At 64.8% G+C, this 17,579-nt stretch overlaps 1 protein-coding gene across 5 annotated transcripts in view; it reads left to right on the forward strand.

Moving 5' to 3' along the window:
• Positions 1-943: 943 nt before the first annotated feature.
• The window catches only part of VAV2 (vav guanine nucleotide exchange factor 2), a 166,067-nt gene continuing 149,431 nt past the window's right edge, over positions 944-17,579 (forward strand). For 4 of the 5 annotated variants that reach the window (XR_006195681.1, XM_042911968.1, XM_042911967.1 and 1 more), the window contains exon 1: positions 944-1,202. Coding sequence is in view for 4 of the 5 variants with exons in the window: in XM_042911968.1 (XP_042767902.1) it covers positions 999-1,202 (204 nt within the window). In the remaining variant the exon portion in view is untranslated. Of the gene's footprint in view, positions 1,203-2,822; positions 2,870-17,579 lie in introns of those variants that run through there. The other variant, XM_042911971.1, reaches the window with a different exon arrangement.

Raw genomic sequence — 17,579 nt, forward strand, 5'->3', positions numbered from 1 at the left:
TCTGGGCGCATCCCCGGCCCGTGTGCCTCCGGCATCGAGTTACCCCTCGGGGACGGATTGGTGGGCCGAGGGGACGCGGGGGGCCTCGGCCTAGTCGGTGCCCCCTCCTGGGTCTGTCCTTCTCGAAGGGCCACGCGGAGGTCCCCAGCGCGAAAGGGGCCACAGCCTGGTCGCCACGAGCGGAACGTAGGGCCAACGCAGAGACCCAGACCCGGCCATCCCTCTACTGGCTAGGCCGCTCGCCCGGGGCGCAGAGCTCCCCAAAAGTCCCGGCGCCCGCGGACAGAGTGGGCGGGCCCGGGGCGGCGCCGCAGCCCCCGCCCTCCGCAACTTTGGCGGGCGGCGGGGCAGGAAGTGGGGGAGCGGGGCGGCGCCAGGCCCTCGCGCCGGCCCCGCCCCCGCCCCGCCCCGCCCGTGGCCGCGCCCCCCGCGCCCCCCCCCCCCGCCCCCCCCCCCCCCCCCCCCCCCCCCCCCCCCCGAGCCGCCGCGCCGCCGAGTCGGAGCGCCGGGCGCCGAGCGCGGAGCCCGCAGGCGGGTTGAACAAAGCGGCGGCGACGAGGGTGGCCCAGGCCCCGGACGCGCCGAGCGAGCGACCCGCCGGCCCTTTGTCTCGGGCGGGGCAGGAGCGGCGGCAGCCGCGGGGCGGCCGGAGCGCAGCATGCGGCGCCCCGAGGGGCGGATCGCGGGGCGCTGCGGCGGCGGGCGGCGCGGAGCCCGGCCCGGGGCCCGGCGGCGCTCGCGCGTGTGAGGGGCTCCGGCGCGCCGCGCGGCGCCCACCCCGCGGCCGCACGTGGGCGGGAGCGGCGGCCCGCGAGGAGCCGGAGGAGGAGGAAGAGGAGGGGACGCGCGGCGGCGCAGCGGGGACCCGGGGCCGCCCGCGCGAAGCCCCGCCCCGGCCGCCGAGCCCCGCGCGGGCGGGCGGGATGCCCCGCGGCCACCGCACTTTGGCCGGAGCGCTGCCCTGAGCGGGCCCCGGCCGCGCGGCCGCCGCGGGCGCCATGGAGCAGTGGCGGCAGTGCGGCCGCTGGCTCATCGACTGCAAGGTCCTGCCGCCCAACCACCGGGTCGTGTGGCCCTCGGCGGTGGTCTTCGACCTGGCGCAGGCGCTGCGCGACGGCGTCCTCCTGTGCCAGCTGCTGCACAACCTGTCCCCCGGCTCCATCGACCTCAAGGACATCAACTTCCGGCCGCAGATGTCCCAGGTGAGGGTCCGGGCGCGCGGGCGGCCGCGGGGAGGGAGAAGGGCGCGCCCCAGGAGGCGCGAAGTTGACCAAAGTCCCCCAAGCCCGGGGCGCGCCGCCGCCGCCTGTGGGCACGGCCGGGGAGCGCCCCGGGCCGGTCTGCGCCTCCCTGGCGAGGGGAGACTCGCGGCCGGGCGGGGCGCCCGCCCCTGCCGACCCCTCTCCGCCCGCCCCTGCCGACCCCTCTCTGCGTCCTTCCCGGCCCCGGGGAGCCCGCCACGCCCGGGGGCCTCGCCCGGCGTCGCGCCCTCGGGCTTCGGGTCTGGTGGACTGGACCGTGGGCGACGAGCGGGCGCGGTCGCGGGGGTCGGCGGGGCGGGGAGCGCGGGCCGGAGGGCGCCGGTGGGCTCCGGGCGCCGCCTCCAGGACAGGGCCGCACAAGTTGGTGCGATCGGGGGTCCCCGTCGCTCCCCCGGCACCCTCGAGTGTGGCCTTTGTCGTGGCCGAGCGCGTGTGGCTGCAGGCCGGCAGGAAAATGTCTGCGCAGCCGGCAGGAGCTGCTTTTCTTGGCCCCTTAAAGGGAACTTGGCTGAGACTTTAGCAGAATGAAGCTCCGGTCTTGCCCTCCTGGAGTCCCAGAGCTCCCACCCAGCTCCGGTTTGAAGGGGCCCAGGGGGCCAGCCTGGGTCTGGCCAGCGCTGTTGAGGATCCACCTAACTGTTAGCCCCGAAGCCCCCTTCCTCCGTGGCCCTCTGTGGCAAGTCCGCGTGGACAACGGCCATTCATGTGTGACATCGGAAAACAGACTAGGGAGAAGGAGGGACGGAGTGAGTCACGGCTTTTCCAGGCTGGGCTGCATGGCCTCTGCCCTTTGGCTGTGACTGCGTTTCCAAGGAGATGGGGGCCCCCCTCCCCCAGGGAGAGGAGGGGGGTGGCTGCTGACAAAGAGGTGCCCTGAGAGGGTAAGGGGGCTGCGCTCCCACTCAGCCCAGGATCAGGGGAGGCAGACGGGCTGGTGAGGGAGCCTGGAGGTGGGGGCATGAGGTCTTAGGGCCTCCCTAAAGCCAGCTCTCTTGCTAACCAGCCCGGAGTGGGGGCCAGGCGCCCTGCTGCAGAATGCTTTCATGAATCCGTTCCCCTCCATCCACCCCTTGGGGGGGGGGGTGCTGGGAGGGAGAAACTGAGGGCAGGAAGTGTTGCCGAGGGCAGAGCCGGCCATGGGCGAGAGTGTGTCTGCCTTTGGCCCTGACACTGTCCAGGCTTGCTGGCTCCTGACGGGTTTCCTGGCTGATTGGCAGGGAGGCTGGGGCACAGACAGAGCCTGGGGTGGGTCCTGGAGCTGCCCTTTTCCAGCCGTGGTTTGGGCAGGGGGCGGGGGGGAGGGGGCACTGGCTGAGGCAGGTGGCTTGGCTCAGCCCCTGTGCTGGAAGCACACAGACATCCCGGGGTCCACGGAGCCGTCCGTGGGACAAGGACACTGACACCGGCACAGCCCCTTTGTGCCCCAGCCGGGGTGAAGGTTTGAATGTTAAGGGAGAACTGGGAGGGCCAGTGTCTCTGTGTCTTCCTGGGCATGTCCTGATTGACACCTGGCACCGTTGCCTTGCAGGTAGGTGACCGCCTTCGGGGCCTCAGTTTCCTCATCTGGTTGATGGGAACAGCTGTGGGAGCCACCACATAGCCACATGGTGAGGATTCCACGGGGGAAGGCGGAGAACGTCCTCTGTGCAGTGCTGAGTTAACGTTAGTGATTTTAGGAGGGCCCTCTGGGCACCGGCAGGTATCGCTCTTGGCTGAGGGCTGGTCTCCCTGACCTCGAGCCCACCGGTCACCTTGTGGGGGAGGGGGTGGGTCACCCCTGTGTTTGTGTGTCTGCTGCTGATGCGGGGACGGCCGCCGGTGCTCCTTGAACCTGCGTTCGCTGGGTCAGGGGGCTGGTCAGATGGCTGTATCTGTATACTCATAGGTAAAGAAACGGTCCTCTTTACCAGGTCTGGCTGTGCGTGGTTTGGGAAAGGAGCTTGGGGGCCTCTCTGTGTGGCTGCTCTTTGTTAATCGGGAAGCTTCCGGTCCCTGGAGGTGGGAGAGGTGTCCTGTCGGCCCGGCCCACGGTGGTTGGATCACAAGGAAAATCGAAGCTTCCCTTTCTTACCGGTCCTGCCCTGGGCGAGGCTCGATCCTGGGGAGGGTACACCACCCCTGTTTTATAGACGAGGCCGCCACAGCTCAGAGACATCGACTTGGCCCGGATCACACAGATCAGAAACCATGAGCTCAGCTCTCCCCTCTCGGACTTGAAATGAAGTAGGTTCCGCGAGACTTCCCGAAGCTGTCGGGCTGACTTTCGGATGGGCGCTCCTGGCCTGCTGGTCGGTTGCTCCTGCCGCGTGTCTGCTTCTACCGCGTGGACGGGGTGTGGGGTGTGCGCCTGTTTTCTGTGGGGGGTCTGTGGAGGTAAGTGGGTCTGCAGGCCCTTCCCGCGTCCCTGCCGCCCCGGAGCGCCAGAGACCCGTCCAGCCCAGAGGCCTCCACGATGCTCCCTTGTTCCAGAAGGCCGTGCTGGCTGCTCGTGGCGCCGTCGTGGTTTGGGGGGGGACAGCGTGTGGAATGCCCCTCCACTCTGAGTTGACCTCGGCTGGGTTATCGGCCCCAAAGGAGCGTCAGAGCATGTGCACTTACGGAATGTCGGCTGGGTACGGAGCTGGAAACGAGGAGGTGTTCGCAGAGGATCCAAGTTGCCCCTTTGTCGTGCCTCCTGGAGCTGGCAGGTCGGGTGCTTTCGTTTTTTTTTTTTTTTTTTAATCCAAAATGCCCGGAAGCCGCCTTGGATTTAATTAAACTAATTAGGTATGGCCACAATCTGCTGATCCCAAGGAGAGACCACGTGTGTCCAGAGCCGCTTTGGCCGTGAGGGCCTGAGGTGCCGATGCCAGGAGCCAGCCCTTGCGTTGGGTCTGAGCCTTCCGGGCGCCACCCAGCCCGCCCCGCGCCCACACCACCCTGGCGGGCCTCCTCCCCGGAGAACAGGTTGGGAAGCCCGTCGGCGGGGACACGGCACAGAGAGGGCGTGGGACCCGGGGGCCTACCAGGATTCCTCTCCTGCCCACGCCTCCGTCGTCGACTCCTTCCCGACCCTGCCTCGTGCCCTTGCTGGTAGACCTCGCCTCCTCTTAGCCTGATTCTTCCTGGAGGCGCTAGTCCAGAGGCCCCTCCTCTGGGAAGCCTCCTCTGATGGCACTGTCCTGTCCCGCGGCGTGGCGAGCCTGGCCGTGGCCCCCAGACCTGGGTGCGTCGCTAACCTCGCACTTCCGCGCCCTTACTCCACCCAGCCTGTGGGTGCCACGCTTCTGCTGCGCACTCTGCAAAGCCCAGGAGCTGTGTGTTTTCTGTCGCCCTGCAGACCGGGCCGAGCCCCTCCAGGAGGTCATCTCGGGGTCCCACGGAGCCTGCGTCCCTCTGTTCCTTTGCCGCTGTGTTGCATCATCCCAAGGCAGGCTCTGTGCTTGCTGGGGGCCCCGGGGGGCCAGCTGGGCGGGTCCTGCTCTCATGACACCCCAGGCGAGTGAGGGCGCACCGCAGAGGTGTCGCCCAGATGCCTGGGGCCGCAGAAGTGGCCTGCAAGTGGCCTGGGTCCTGAGGCCGAGGCGTGCGATGCCAGGGCAGCGGGGAGCAGAGAGGAAGCCTCATACTCGTGGAAAGAGGAAACCTCTTCTTTTTCAATTTTGAAAATGCGTTGGACTCACGGCAAGCTCTGCGTGCTGCACACACAACCTTTTTCGACCCAGTTGAGGTGAATGGGTCATTTGGTCCCTCATCCCGAGTGTGTCAGCGCGTTGCCCCCAAACAGGGGTGTTGTCCTCGTGAACGCGGCGCAGCCTCCCCGTCACGTCCCACCGTGTGACCCAGTCACGCCTCAACGGGTGTCCCTGAAATGCCGGTTCAGCAGAAGGGGCGACCGGGAGGGTTGGCTGCTCTCCCTCTCTCCAGCCCCTCCGTCTGGGCCGGCCCCTCAGCCTTCCCTTGATTTTCAGACCCCGACACCCTGCAGGTACCAGGTGCCTTTTGTTGCAGAACGTCCCTCCGTTGGGTCCCTCTGCGTCCCCTCGGGACTGGATTCGGGTTGTGCGCCTGCGCGGGAGACCGGCCACGATGCCACCCGCTCCCGCCCCTGTCCTGCAGGCAGCAGGTGCTTCAGCTTCGACCCCACTCCCTCGCTTGACGGAGGCGGGGTCTGCCGATCCTGTCCTTGGCGTCACTCCGTCCCCCGTCATTCACAGCTTTTCTCCGGAAGGGACTTGGGACAAGGTGCGACCCCAGTCTTTCCTTCCTCCTTCTTCTCTTCCTTCCTCTCTCTCTTTCTGCCAGTTTGGATCGCGGTTTCCTGTTTTATTCCATGCATTAACGTCTGTTACCGTCATCATTTGTGTTTGCGTTCACGCTCCCTCGGGTTCGACCCCGGGAACTGCTTCTGTGTGTCTTTGACACGTTCCCAGTGTTTTCGGTGCCCTGCCCTCCTTTCTGGCGTGAGACGTCCAGACTCCTCTCTTTTATTCTTCTTAGTCCCTGCCAGGAGTCAGCCGTGTGCTTCCATCTTGGAGAGGGGTGTTTAGAAGCCAAGCTCTGGGTGCAGGGGTGCACACCGCAGCAGGGCGCTCTCCGTGGTCAGAGCTGGCGGTCTGTGTGTGTGCACCCAGGTGTAGACGTATGTGCTGTGTGCATGTGTGTGTCTGGACACGTTTGCATTTGTCTTTATTTTCCAAGTGTATCAGTGCCACCCCACAGAAATATGTGAGCCGGTCTGTGTTTAAAAACTTCTGGTGATCGTATGAAAAAAGTAAATAGGGACGCAAAACTCTACTCTTAATGACACATTTAAAAAAAATTTTTTTTAACGTTTATTCATTTTTGAGACAGAGAGAGACAGAGCATGAACAGGGGAAGGTCAGAGAGAGAGGGAGACACAGAATCCGAAACAGGCTCCAGGCTCTGAGCTGTCAGCACAGAGCCCGACGCGGGGCTCGAACTCACGGACCGCGAGATCATGACCTGAGCCGAAGTCGGACGCCCAGCCGACTGAGCCACCCAGGCGCCCCCTTAATGACACATTTTATTTAATCCGTGCATTCTCAGCAAGGGGCGATATGGCCCCCAGGGTGGTGGAAATCAGATCTCTGGGGGTAAAGAAATCAAGTGCTTTTTATGTACACGTGAAGCAGAGACGTACATAGAGTACAAAACAGATACACGGTTCCTCTGTCGTATTAAAATTTGATAGCGGGAGGTCGATTAGGAGGTCGATTATGCAGAGTGCCTGGAAAGGCTCCCAGTGGGGACAACTGGAGAAAGAAACCTGCATTTCGCCAGCACTGGTTTTTCCACGCGGCAGGGTTGTGGCTCTGAGCGGGTGGGTAGCGATCGCTCGTCCCTGAGGGCGGGGCTGGGAGTGGGGGTGGGCTAGCAGAGGCCCATGTGCCGGGGTCCCCTCTTTGGCACTGGCCTGACCAACGGGGAGGAGGGGCCCTTGCCGGGCTGTGTGGAGCAGGGTCCTGAGGCCTGGGTGTGGAATCGGCGGGAAAGGCCCGTGGCCGTCATCTGCCCGGGTCGTGGGAAGGCACAGCCTGCCGTTGGTGGACAGCGGGTTGTTTGTGGGGGACGCGCTGCTGGCACCGGTCTGGCTTTGGCCTCGGTGGGCTGGGATGGAACCTGGAAGTTTGCCGTGCGTTTGGCGGGGAGGCCGTCCTGAGGGAGGACCCGCGTCTGTCCACGGTCTGGGCCCTGGAGATGGGCGTCTCGGTGCTGGGAATGGGGGGGGCTCTACTGAGCCCGGGGCCAAGTGTGGGGGCTCCGGCCTTGCTGGAGGCTTGACCGGGATGAGCAGCCACGGTGAGCCCCCACCCCAGCGCCTCGTTTGAGCTCTTTCTTGCACGCGGACATGGTGGCCAAGGATGTCCCCTCCCTGGAGAGCGACTCCCTCATCCTTCCCAGAGATGCACTAGGTCCCGCTCTGGGGGTCAGCAGTGTGATGCCCTCCAGCCTCTTCCTCCCGGCCCCGGGCCCACCATGTTGGTGCCTGTGGCTTCCTGAGTTTGAGGGTGGGACGCCCCCGGGGCGGACAGTGCGGGTGGGGCCCTGGTTTGGGCAGAGACCCAGGCTCAGCCCCACGGCCGAGGCCCTGCCAGGTCGGCCTCCGTCCCGACTGGCCCGTGAGTCCACCCGTCTCCCCCAGCAGGGGTGGACCCTCGTCTTGTGTCGAGGGCCAGACGGTACATATTTCAGGCTTTGTGGGCCAGACGGTCTCTGTCGTGACCACTCAACTCTGCCCTCCTGGTGTGAAAGCAGCCGTGGTCGATCTGGAAATGGGTGAGCGTGGCCGTGTGCCAGTAAACTTCATGGAGACTGAGATTTGAATTTCGTATCACTTTCGTGTGTCGCCGAATATTATTCTTCTGGTTTTTTCCCCCCCGCAACCGTTTAAAAACATGGAAACGCGCCTCAGCTTTGTGGCCCGTGCAGAGCCAGGCAGCGGGCTCCCTTGCCACGCTTGGGGCCTGTCCTGGGCCTGTGAAGGAGCCCTGGTCCCTGGGCTCGGCCCTCCCGGAGTGTGCCGTTCTGTCTCCCTTTGTACCCAGGGCCCTTGGCACGGGCTCCCACAGCAGGAAGCACTCAGTAGGAGCAAAGCTTCTCCATCTTGCGCCAGAAATCGTGCCAAGTGCTGGGGCCGTGATCACCCACTTTGTAGGTGAGGCCGCCGAGGCCGCCGGGGCTGGGCCCCCGGGGTCTGGACATTCGGTGAGCGAGGTGAGGGCCCTGACGCGGCGGTGGAGGGACGCACCGTCATCGGCCACTCGGCTCCAGCGGGGACCTCAGTGGCAGCGGGGTCACCGGCCTGGCCGAGTCTCCGTCTCCTCGTCTGAAAAGGGGACGCCCGTGGGCCCCCTGCAGGCTGCCGGGGGCATTTGATGGGAAAACGCGGGCCTGGCGCTGTCCCTGTCTCGTGCCTGGCGCCTGCTGGAAAGGTCTCACACCCTCTCTCTGCTGCTTGCCTCCCAGAAGCTCAGTGCTGGTGGGCGCAGGAGGGGGGGACAGCTGCAGGGTTTGCTGTCACCTCGTTTGGGGCTGTGTCAATCCTTAGCTGATGCAGATATTTGGATTGGTGAGGACAGGGATCGCTGAGGAGGGCATGGAGGAACTGACCTTGGAAGCCGGATGGCTTTAGGTAAGTGAAGGCTGGAGATGGGCAGTTGCTGCAGAGATGGCCCCCATTAAAAAAAAAAAAAATTTTTTTTAATGTTTACTTTTGAGAGAGAGAGAGCGGGAGAGGGGCAGAGAGAGGGGGAGTCACAGAATCCGAAGCAGGTTCCAGGCTCTGAGCGGTCAGCACAGAGCCCCACACGGGGCTCGAACTCACGGACCATGAGATCATAACCTGAGCTGAAGTCAGACGCTTAACCGACTGAGCCACCCAGGCGCCCCGGGGGATTCTCGATCGTTGCTGCCAGCCGTGCCCCGTCCTGGGAGGGTTTGTCCCCTGACTGCCCAGCACTGGCCCCTCCCCTGGGCCTTAGGAGACCCCGTGAGGCACCGGGTTGGGCACTTAATGGAGAGGTTACGGGGGCTGCCCGAGGTCACACAGCTGCGTGCAGCGTGAGGCCTCTTGCCAACCCGCACAACGGCCCTTGGACGGTCCCCACTGGTGAGGAGGCTGGGGGCTGCCCAGGGCCTGAGTCCAGTGGTGGCCCCGGGCTGCCCGGCCCTGCCCTTGTGGCTTCATGGCTCTGGGCCCGTCCTCACCTGCTCCCTGGTGCTGGGAGGGGGCTCACTGTGTCGTTGCTCCCCACTCGTGCTCACGCGCTCATGGGCATCGGGCGAGAGAAACAGGGACCCCTGACACTGTGTCCCTGACCTTCCAGAAGAGGAGACGGCAGGAGGGGTTCTTGATGAGACGAAAGGGGCACTTTCCAATGCAGAAAGCCATCCAGCAGGCCCGCGAGGGGCTGCCTGTCGGGACGCTGGGGAGGTGACAGTGGCCCTACTCCAGTCGTGTGTTCTGACCTGTGTCCCCCCGGCCCTGCCTGCTCTCCCCAAATGCCATTTCTGGAACTGGGGAATGCACTGCTTGGGGGTGAAGTTGAGGCCTGTTTGGGGGGGGTGGGGGTGCCTGAAGCTGGGGTCTCAGGGTGAGGGGGCCTCCCTGTCCCCGCCCGGCCGTGGGGCCCTGCTCAGTGCCCCTCCTCCACCGTCAGATGACGTCAGGTCCCTGCCGAGCTGTCTCCCGGCGCATCCATGGCTCTGCCACGCAGATCAGTGCGTCCCTGAGATGTGGGAGGTGGCAGGGAGGGTGCTGGTCCGCGCCCCCAGGAGTCCCTATGCCGGGGACAGGCCTGGGTGCCAGGTGTCGGCCTGCTCCCGCGCCCCCCCGCCCCCGCCCTGCCTCTGGGTGGTCTCCTCCCTCAGCGCACCTCCCTTTCTGTGCCACACGCTTCCAGGTTGCCCAGATGTCCACTTGATCGTTGTAGCTGACCTGTAGGCACAGGAGGCTGCCAGGAGAGGGTGGTGTGGGCACCGATCGCGTGGCGGCCAGTGGCGCAAGGGCTGAGCCACCGGCCGGGGTCCCCACGGCCCGCCCCGCCCCCGCCTTCCTCACGTCAGAGCCGAGGCCCACGTTCAGGCTTCTCTGGCTTGTCCCGGCAGGGGCTGGCTGTGCACCATGGCGCTGCTCCTGTTTGCTGGCCCCTGGGGCTGGCAGGCGGCTTGCTGAGAGGCCTCAGTGCCCCACAGGAGTGGGGGGGTCCCAGCTTGTAACTGTACAAGCGGGCGTCTGGTTCCGGGGCCATCGCCACCTGTCCCGGGCACACGGGGCACCTAGGGCAGTCTGTTCGCAGCCCGTGTCGGGCCCTCGTGCTCCCGGCAGCCACATCCGGAGACCCTCCCTCCCTTCCCTAAGCTCCTCCCACTCTTCCTTTACCGCTCCCTGCCAGAGGTGGGCATCTGTGTGCCCCCCAGCCCCCCGAGTCTCTGGCCGCAGGGACGGGAGAGAGGACAGCTGACGGGCATTGCGGTGAGGGACGAGACCGCTCGGGTCTGAGCCGTTTTCCTGCGCGGGTGATGGCCTCACACAAGAGCTGCCACGGAGACGTTTGGTGTTACTTGTTTTCACCCCAGAGCTCGGAGGAAGCAGGCTGGAGGCACGGCAGCGGGTGTGACCGCACGGCCGCCTCCCCCGGGCCTCTGTGCTCCTGGCTGCAGAAGGGGCCCCCGTCCCTCGAGGTGTCTGGGCGTAGTCGGTGCGGTGAGGGCTCAGGGCCGGTGTCCTGGCTCGGCTGCCGAGCACCGTGGGCCGCGGAGCTTGACCGTCGTGGGGCCTCGGTTTCCTCCTCTGTAGGATAGGGGATCTTTCTCGGCGGGCGAATAGATAAACGTGGGGGTCTCTCCAGACGATGGAGTAGGAGGCGACCAGAGGGAGGAACGAAGCCTGACAGGTGTTGCCGTGTGGACGAACCTCGGGCACGTGTGGAGGGAGAGAAGGCAGACACGAGAGGGTAAGGACTGTGGGACTCCAGCGATAGGAGGTTCCAGGGCAGGTGAATCCACACACACAGCGAGTGGGGGGGGGGGGGAGGGGGGAGGGAAACCGGGCGGTGAGTGTACTAAATCACCAATCGTAATTTTGTTACGTGTCCTTTTTTTTAAATGTTTATTTTTAAGAGACAGAGACAGAGAGCGAGCAGGGGAGGGGCGGAGAGAGAGGGAGACACAGAATCCGAAGCAGGCTCCAGGCTCCGAGCCGTCAGCACAGAGCCCGACGCGGGGCTCGAACTCACAAACCGTGAGATCATGACCTGAGCTGACGTCGGACGCTTAACCGACTGAGCCACCCAGGCGCCCCCCCCCCCCTCCTTTTTTAAATTAAAGTTTACTTATTTATTTGAGAGAGAGAGAGAGAGAGAGAGAGAGAGAGGGAGGGAGTGTGAGTGCATGTGAGCAGGGGAGGGGCAGAGAGAGGGAGAGAGAATCCCTGGCAGGCTCCACACTCATCACAGAGCCCATCATGGGGCTCGAACTCTGAACTGTGAGATCATGACCTGAGCCCAGGTCAAGGGTCAGACGCTTAACTCACTGAGCCACCCGGGCGCCCCTCTGATGTGTCTTACCGCACAGGAAGAGCCTTGGGCTGGCAGGGGATTATGTGAGGCGTTTGAGCAGGTGCGGGGAGGTGAGTACCTGAAACCCTCACTTGCTGTGCTGGGGGCCTCGGGGCCACCGTGTGACTCCCACGGGCCCCGCACACTTTGCCTGTGGCCTCCCTCTTCCACAGAAGATGTAAAGGGCCCAGTTTTATGACTGTGCGGATGTAAAGGCATATATTGAAATGTGGTCTTTGACCTCACACCCCTTTGGGCCCCTACAAGTGCTGGCCCGCCGTGCCTGGGGAGTGGCTCAGCCCTGCGTGGTGGCAGGACACCTTTCTCGGGCCTCTTCTTGTCCTGGGTCCGTGCTGCTGCAGGACTCGGGGCGCTGAGGCAGGGCTGGGTGCCCCCGGGGGTTCCGCGGGACTGACTTCTCTCTCTGGGAGTGAGGCTTGAGTGGAAGCCGGAAGCAGCTGCCTCTGCTCCAGGCTCCTGACTCAGCGCCTCAGACAGGACGGCCCAGGAGAGCTCCTGAGCTCATGTGTCAGGAGAAAGTCCCCCCTCCTCCCCACCTCCTGTGCATCCGATTCAGAGTGTGTGATGAAGGAAGACGGGTGCCGGGAGCATGTGACAGGTTGCGTCTCAGTGGCCCCACCTGTAAAATGGGACCATCATCTCTAGGTGCCTCCAAGGGTGATGGGAGGAAGGCTCCTGGGGCATGTGATGTCCCCCGTGAACAACGGCAGCCGCTCGGGGTCTGGGTGCTGGGATCTGTGTTTGCGTAATCCCTCCCGCGGGAAGCCGCCCTGCCTCTGACGCGGGAGCCTGCGCTCTGGTTGACAGGTCCCGGGCCTTGTGCCACTGGGTGAAGGAGGGGCGTTTTCTCCCTGCCCTGCAGTAGCCCAGCGGCCCTGGAGCCGCGATTGCCCCCCGGAAGCGCACCCGGGGGCGGCATTGGCGTTCAGCAAGAATGCGGGTTTTCTCCGTGTCTCCGGCAGATGCGGTTTTCCTGCATTGGCGGCCACGCTCCTGGAGCCTTCCCTGCCGTCCCTCCCGCTGACCTTCCCGGCCGGGCGTCCGTGTGGGGGCAGTGGGCTTCCTGAGGGTTCCATCGGGGGACGGGCGCCTCGTCTGGGAGTGAATAAGGGCGTCAGTAAATCCAGGCTCTAAACCTCGCCTTCCGCAGGTGGCCCTTGTGTGCGGAGCTCACGTCTGCTTTGGCTCTGCGGTGCCGTGAGGCCCGGCTGCATTTCGGGGACTTGTTTCTGGAACTGGGTGCGTGTGCGGACGAATCCCAGTGGACCTTGGGGTCAGGAGGCCGGTGCCACCTGCCGTCTCTCTGTGCATCCCTGGATCCCTGACAGGTCTGCGCGGTGCTGGCCGCCTCCAGTAGGCGGAGAGTGGGGGGGGGGGGGGGGCGCGGTTTGCGTCCATCCTCCCGGCGGTGGCTGAGGGTTCTGGGGTTTGGCCTGCAGAGCTCCGTCCACCCTGTGCACCCCACTCTGGCCAGGGGGCAGGGTCCAGGTGTCGATGGCCGTTGAACGGCTGGTTCTGTTCATGCCAGGGACCACACTCTGGACCCGCTCTGGATCTCCATCCCGAGGCCTCCCCCCTGCGCGAGTGTCCGGCTGGTGGTGGTTGTGTCCTGCAGGGTGGGAAATGGCCTCGGCCAGGCGGCCGGCATGTCACCGCCGTGTCTCGCCTTGCCCAGCGGAGCGGCTCCGGTCTTCAGCCTTTCTGCCGCTTCGCCATCTGGCGGCCGTGGGGACGTGCAGGCCAGCACGTGGCCTGCCTCCGGGGGGTGGATCCGGCCGGAGTGCTCAGCCCCTTCCTGCGTTCCTCGGGCGCGGCGGTGTCCCCTGCGTGCTGGGCTGGGTCTGGGCTGCTCCCAGGCTGCCCGGCGATGCCTGGATGATCCTAATTAGTCACAGTGCTGGGGGCGCCTGGCCACGGACCTGACCCCGGCAAAGGACGGCCTCGGGGAGCGGGGGTGACCGGGGGCCGTTTGATAGCACTGGAGGCTGAGGCTCAGGGCGTCCGGGAGCGGGTCGGAGTTCACCGGGAGGGGTGGAGGCGGGACTCAAACCCGTGGCCTCCTGTGGCCACGGGCCCACGCGCCGTGCGTGCCGTCGGATGCACCGCCGCCCGCACGCTCTCGCGGTAATTCACGCGCTGGCAGCCCCTCTCCTCTTTTTCTAAACTCGTGTGTGTGGAAAAAAAAATTTTTTTCCTCCTTCTGAAAAACGAGAAGATAGAATCTTCACACACCACTCCCTCCTCATGCAAATACACCTTGGGAGAAATCGGCCTGCCATCTCCATGGGTGTATTTTGTGGTAATTTAGCTGCTTAAATGGAACATCTGTTAGCCAGCGAGGCTCCGGGGGAACGGAGCGGTAGATCGCAAGAGTGCTGGGGAAGCAGTCTGTTTGCAGCGGGAGCTCAGGCCCCTCCTGCCCCCCTGCCCCCCGCCCCCCATCCACGCCCGCGCGTGGAGGGGCGCCTGGCACCGAGGACCACGGTGCGACAGGCTGCGGGAGGCTGGAGTGTGTGTGCCCGCCCCGCTTGGGTCCCCGAGGACAGCTGTGCAGGCTCAGCGAGGCCGGGGCTCAGGGGAGGAGCCCCTCTTTGCAGCCTGCCCGTGCCCGAGGGACTCTTACACCCAGGCCCCCCACCGGCCGCGTTTCCCCGTTCAGCCGAAGAAGGGGGGTCGTGGCGGTCAGGAACCAGGCTGGGCCCGAGCTCAGACCTGCCCCCTGCTGATGGGGCCGCGTGCGCCCCCGGATGCGCTTCTCAGTGACCCCTTCCCCCCACCCTGCCTGTGCCTCCTGGCCTCACCTGTGAAATGTGCTGCCGTGAGATCGGGTGAGGTCCCCAGAGTCTCCTGGCCCCCAGTAGCCACTGGTTTCCATGTGGGTTCCGGCCTTTCTGTGAAATGGGTGGTGGTCTTCCTGGCAGCCAGATTCTGGGGGGAGGGCTCCTTCCTTCCCTGCCTCCTGTTGGGTCTCCTCTTCCGTCAAGGGATCTTCCCGGGCGCCCCCAGCTCCTCCTCCAGCCCCCACAGGATCTTCGGAGCTTCCAGCTCCACGTTTACTGAGCACCTACTGCCCGTGCCTGGCTGGCCCTCAGTGCGAGGGAAGGACAGGTGAGGCCTGGCGATCCTTCCGGGAGCTCAGAGTCTGGGCGGGGAGGGGGCGCCGAGGGGAGCAGCGGTCACCTGGAAGGGGAAGTTAGAGGAACCCAGAGCCCCTGTCTTCAAGGCCGTAGGGAGGCGGGGTGGTGGGTGGTGGGTGGCTTGGTCCGGGGTGCAGAGGTGTCACAGAAGGGGGTTGGAGAGAACGTGATGTCCTGGATGTGGCTTCAGAAGGCTCTGTCTTGGGGGCACCTGGGTGGCTCAGGCCGGTTAAGCTTCTGACTTCGGCTCAGGTCATGATCTCAGGGTCCGTGAGTTCGAGCCCCGCGTCGGGCTCTATGCCGACGGCTCAGAGCCTGGAGCCTGCTTCGGATGCCGTGTCTCCCTCTCTCTCTGCCCCTCCCCCACTTGTGCTCTGTTTCTCTCTCTCTCTGTGTCTCAAAAAATAAATAAACATTTGAAAACAGAATTAAAAAAAAAAGAAGGTTCTGCCTTGGCCTCAGTGCTGGGAGTGGATTGGAGGCAGACGCAGTCACCCCAGCAGGGAAGTGATCAGGCCTGGCCCGGGTAGGGTAGGGGGTGGTACGGGGGAGGGGAGAGAAGCTCCCGGCTCCAGGGTGTGGGGGAGGCGGGGTGATGAGGAGGGTGCCCGGATGTCAGGCTTGGGCAGTGGTGTAGACGGTGGGGCTCGTCCATATCCCCCCGTGGGGCTCAAGGTCTGCCGTTGGCCGTGGCCCAGGGAAGGCCCGGCTCGCCCAGCGGTCTGTCCGGAATCTGCCCTGCACGGGAGTTGCGGGACGTTTCGGCCCCACCCGGTTGTGTTCTGTGTCTGGCTTTGAGCTTCCTGCCTTTTTTCCGGTCTCTGTGTGGCTGACCACATCGGTGTCCAGGCTGGACTTGGGGGCGGGGGGCCGGCCCCGGCCTCGCCGTGCCAAACTCTGCGACCTCTCGTGCGGCCAGGGCCTCGGCAAGAGACCCCTTCCACGAGCACCGGGCTTCATCCTGGACTCCCCTTCCTTGATGATGACGTTCTCTCGTCTGCTAACAGCTTTGCCTTCGCGAGCACGGGATTGATCAGGTCGTAAGCAGGTGAATCCAGCTCCCTGGGGAAGCACAGATCCCAGCACGTGCGATTCACCTGCAGGTGACACGACGGCCTTCGCGGAGACCCAGCGAGACGGCCGCAAACCCAAAATCGTGGCGTGTGTTACTTTTAAGTGGTTTTTGCCTGTGGGAAGAGTGTTTTTTCTTAAAAAGGGTTCCGCTTTCCGTGGATCTCTTCGAGACCGCTCTATTGCTATGGATTCAGCGAAGCTTTAATCAGGAGACAGGCTCGCAGTGGGCTCTGTGGACGGTAACCTCCCAGCCTCGCCGGTTCGTTCAGTGGGGGAGAATTTGCCGTGGCTCGGTGGCCGCACGGGAGCAGCTGACTGACGTCTCGAGCTCGAGGCCCGCGTTCGGGCAGGGCCGGACCCCAGGACTTGGGGGCTGTCAGAGGGTGGAGCATCACTGTTGGATCCCGGGTGGGACTCAGAGACCCAGGACGGTGTCCCTGCCCCTCACCCCCTTCCTCTGCAGTGAGGGCCCCCAGGCTCTGTAACGGGGGGCAGCGCGTAGCGTGGCATGACATTGGCATGGCTGTCAGGAGAGGGGGGACGGTGTTTGTCTAAGGTGTCCCTTGAGGGATATCCGGGCCTCCCAGGATGGCGCTGTGGGTAGGGACCCCGGACGGTCACGGCCTGTCCGCGAGAGGTTTCTCCCCTCTGGGCCCCCGCGTGGATGGCACCAGACACACACGTACGTACAGAAGGCTTGCGGGTCTGCCTGCCGGCCGGAGGGCACTGTGCAGTTACCTGTGCATCCCCGGGGCGTCCCCGGGGCGTCCCCGAGGAGCCGGGGCTGTTGCCTTAGTCCCCACGTGGCAACCTGCTTTTGTCCCTGCTGTGTCTGCCCCACGTGGCTTCCCGTTCACATTAGTTCATCCGTTCCAAGGTAGGTATTTTCTTCGTGTTCTGACGTCTCCGAAATGAGCGTGGGCCTGGGAGCCTTGTGAGGAGGTCCGCGCGGTGTGTGTGTGTGTGTGTGTGTGTGTGTGTGTGTGTGTGTGCAGGGAGGGCATCTTTAGTCAGCAGGGAATGAACGTTGAGACAAACAGCCCCAAACACCGACTTCTAGAGAACCCGGTCAAGGAAGTAATTGACCTGGCAGCACTCTTTCCGAAGGGCCTTCTCCGATTCCTCTGTGTTGACAAAATCGTCACGGAGACAGCGGTGTGTGCAGTTCTGGGAGCCTTGCAGGGTCGGGGTGGGGCCGGGAGGGAGGGCCTGGGCGGGTGTCCCCCGGGGGGTGGGGAGTGTGGGGGACGGAGCCCACTCTGCACCCAGCCTCTGGGTCCTGGGGGGCGACGGGAAGGATTCCTTTTGTCTTCAGGCCTCTCTCTGCGCAGCCTTGAGTCCTGGAGCCTCCGCCCCCCAGGTGCCCAGGAGGGTCAGAGAGTGGGCACAGTTGAGATGGGGGTGCCCACATGGTCTGCCTGCGCCCCCTATCCTCTGGCACTGGGCTGCCATGTTTTGCCGCACCTTAGCCCAGCCTTTGAGTTCCATGAGGCCGCCGGAGTGGGGACACGGGTGGCTGGGGGCCATCAGGACGGGTGTCCCAGGACCGGGTTGTCGGGAGGCTGGGGGATGAGTAGCCAGGGGCAGGGGCGGGTCCTTGGGGCGGCACCCCTTTCCCGTCCTAGGGGTGGGTGCGGAGCCAGGGGCGGCCGCCTCGGAGGACCCGAGGCCGCCCTTCCGCCTCCTTCAGACTCATCGATCCGAGCGTGTTTTCCTGGACGGGTTTCAGCGGCTGTTCCCAGAGCAGCTTGTTAAGACTCGTCCTTGCTTCTCAGCGAGCAAGGTGCCGCTGGCTGAGCAGTGCTCCAGACCAGCCATCCTGGGGGTCGGCCGTGGGACGTGCGTCCCCGAAGCTCCCCTCTGGGAACCAGAGGTCAGGTAGCCGGCCCTCAGCTTGCTTTTCTGGCTGGTGTCCTCTCAAGCCAGCCGTTTGGCTCTGGGGCCAGAAGCGGGGGGGGGGGCAGCTGTTGAGGACCCCCGGGCAGTAAAAGGAGCTTATTGCCCTGCCTGAGTGTGGGGCCCGG

This window comes from Panthera leo, chromosome D4 (genome assembly GCF_018350215.1).
Source record: "Panthera leo isolate Ple1 chromosome D4, P.leo_Ple1_pat1.1, whole genome shotgun sequence".
In the NCBI taxonomy this organism is placed as follows: Eukaryota; Metazoa; Chordata; class Mammalia; order Carnivora; family Felidae; genus Panthera; species Panthera leo.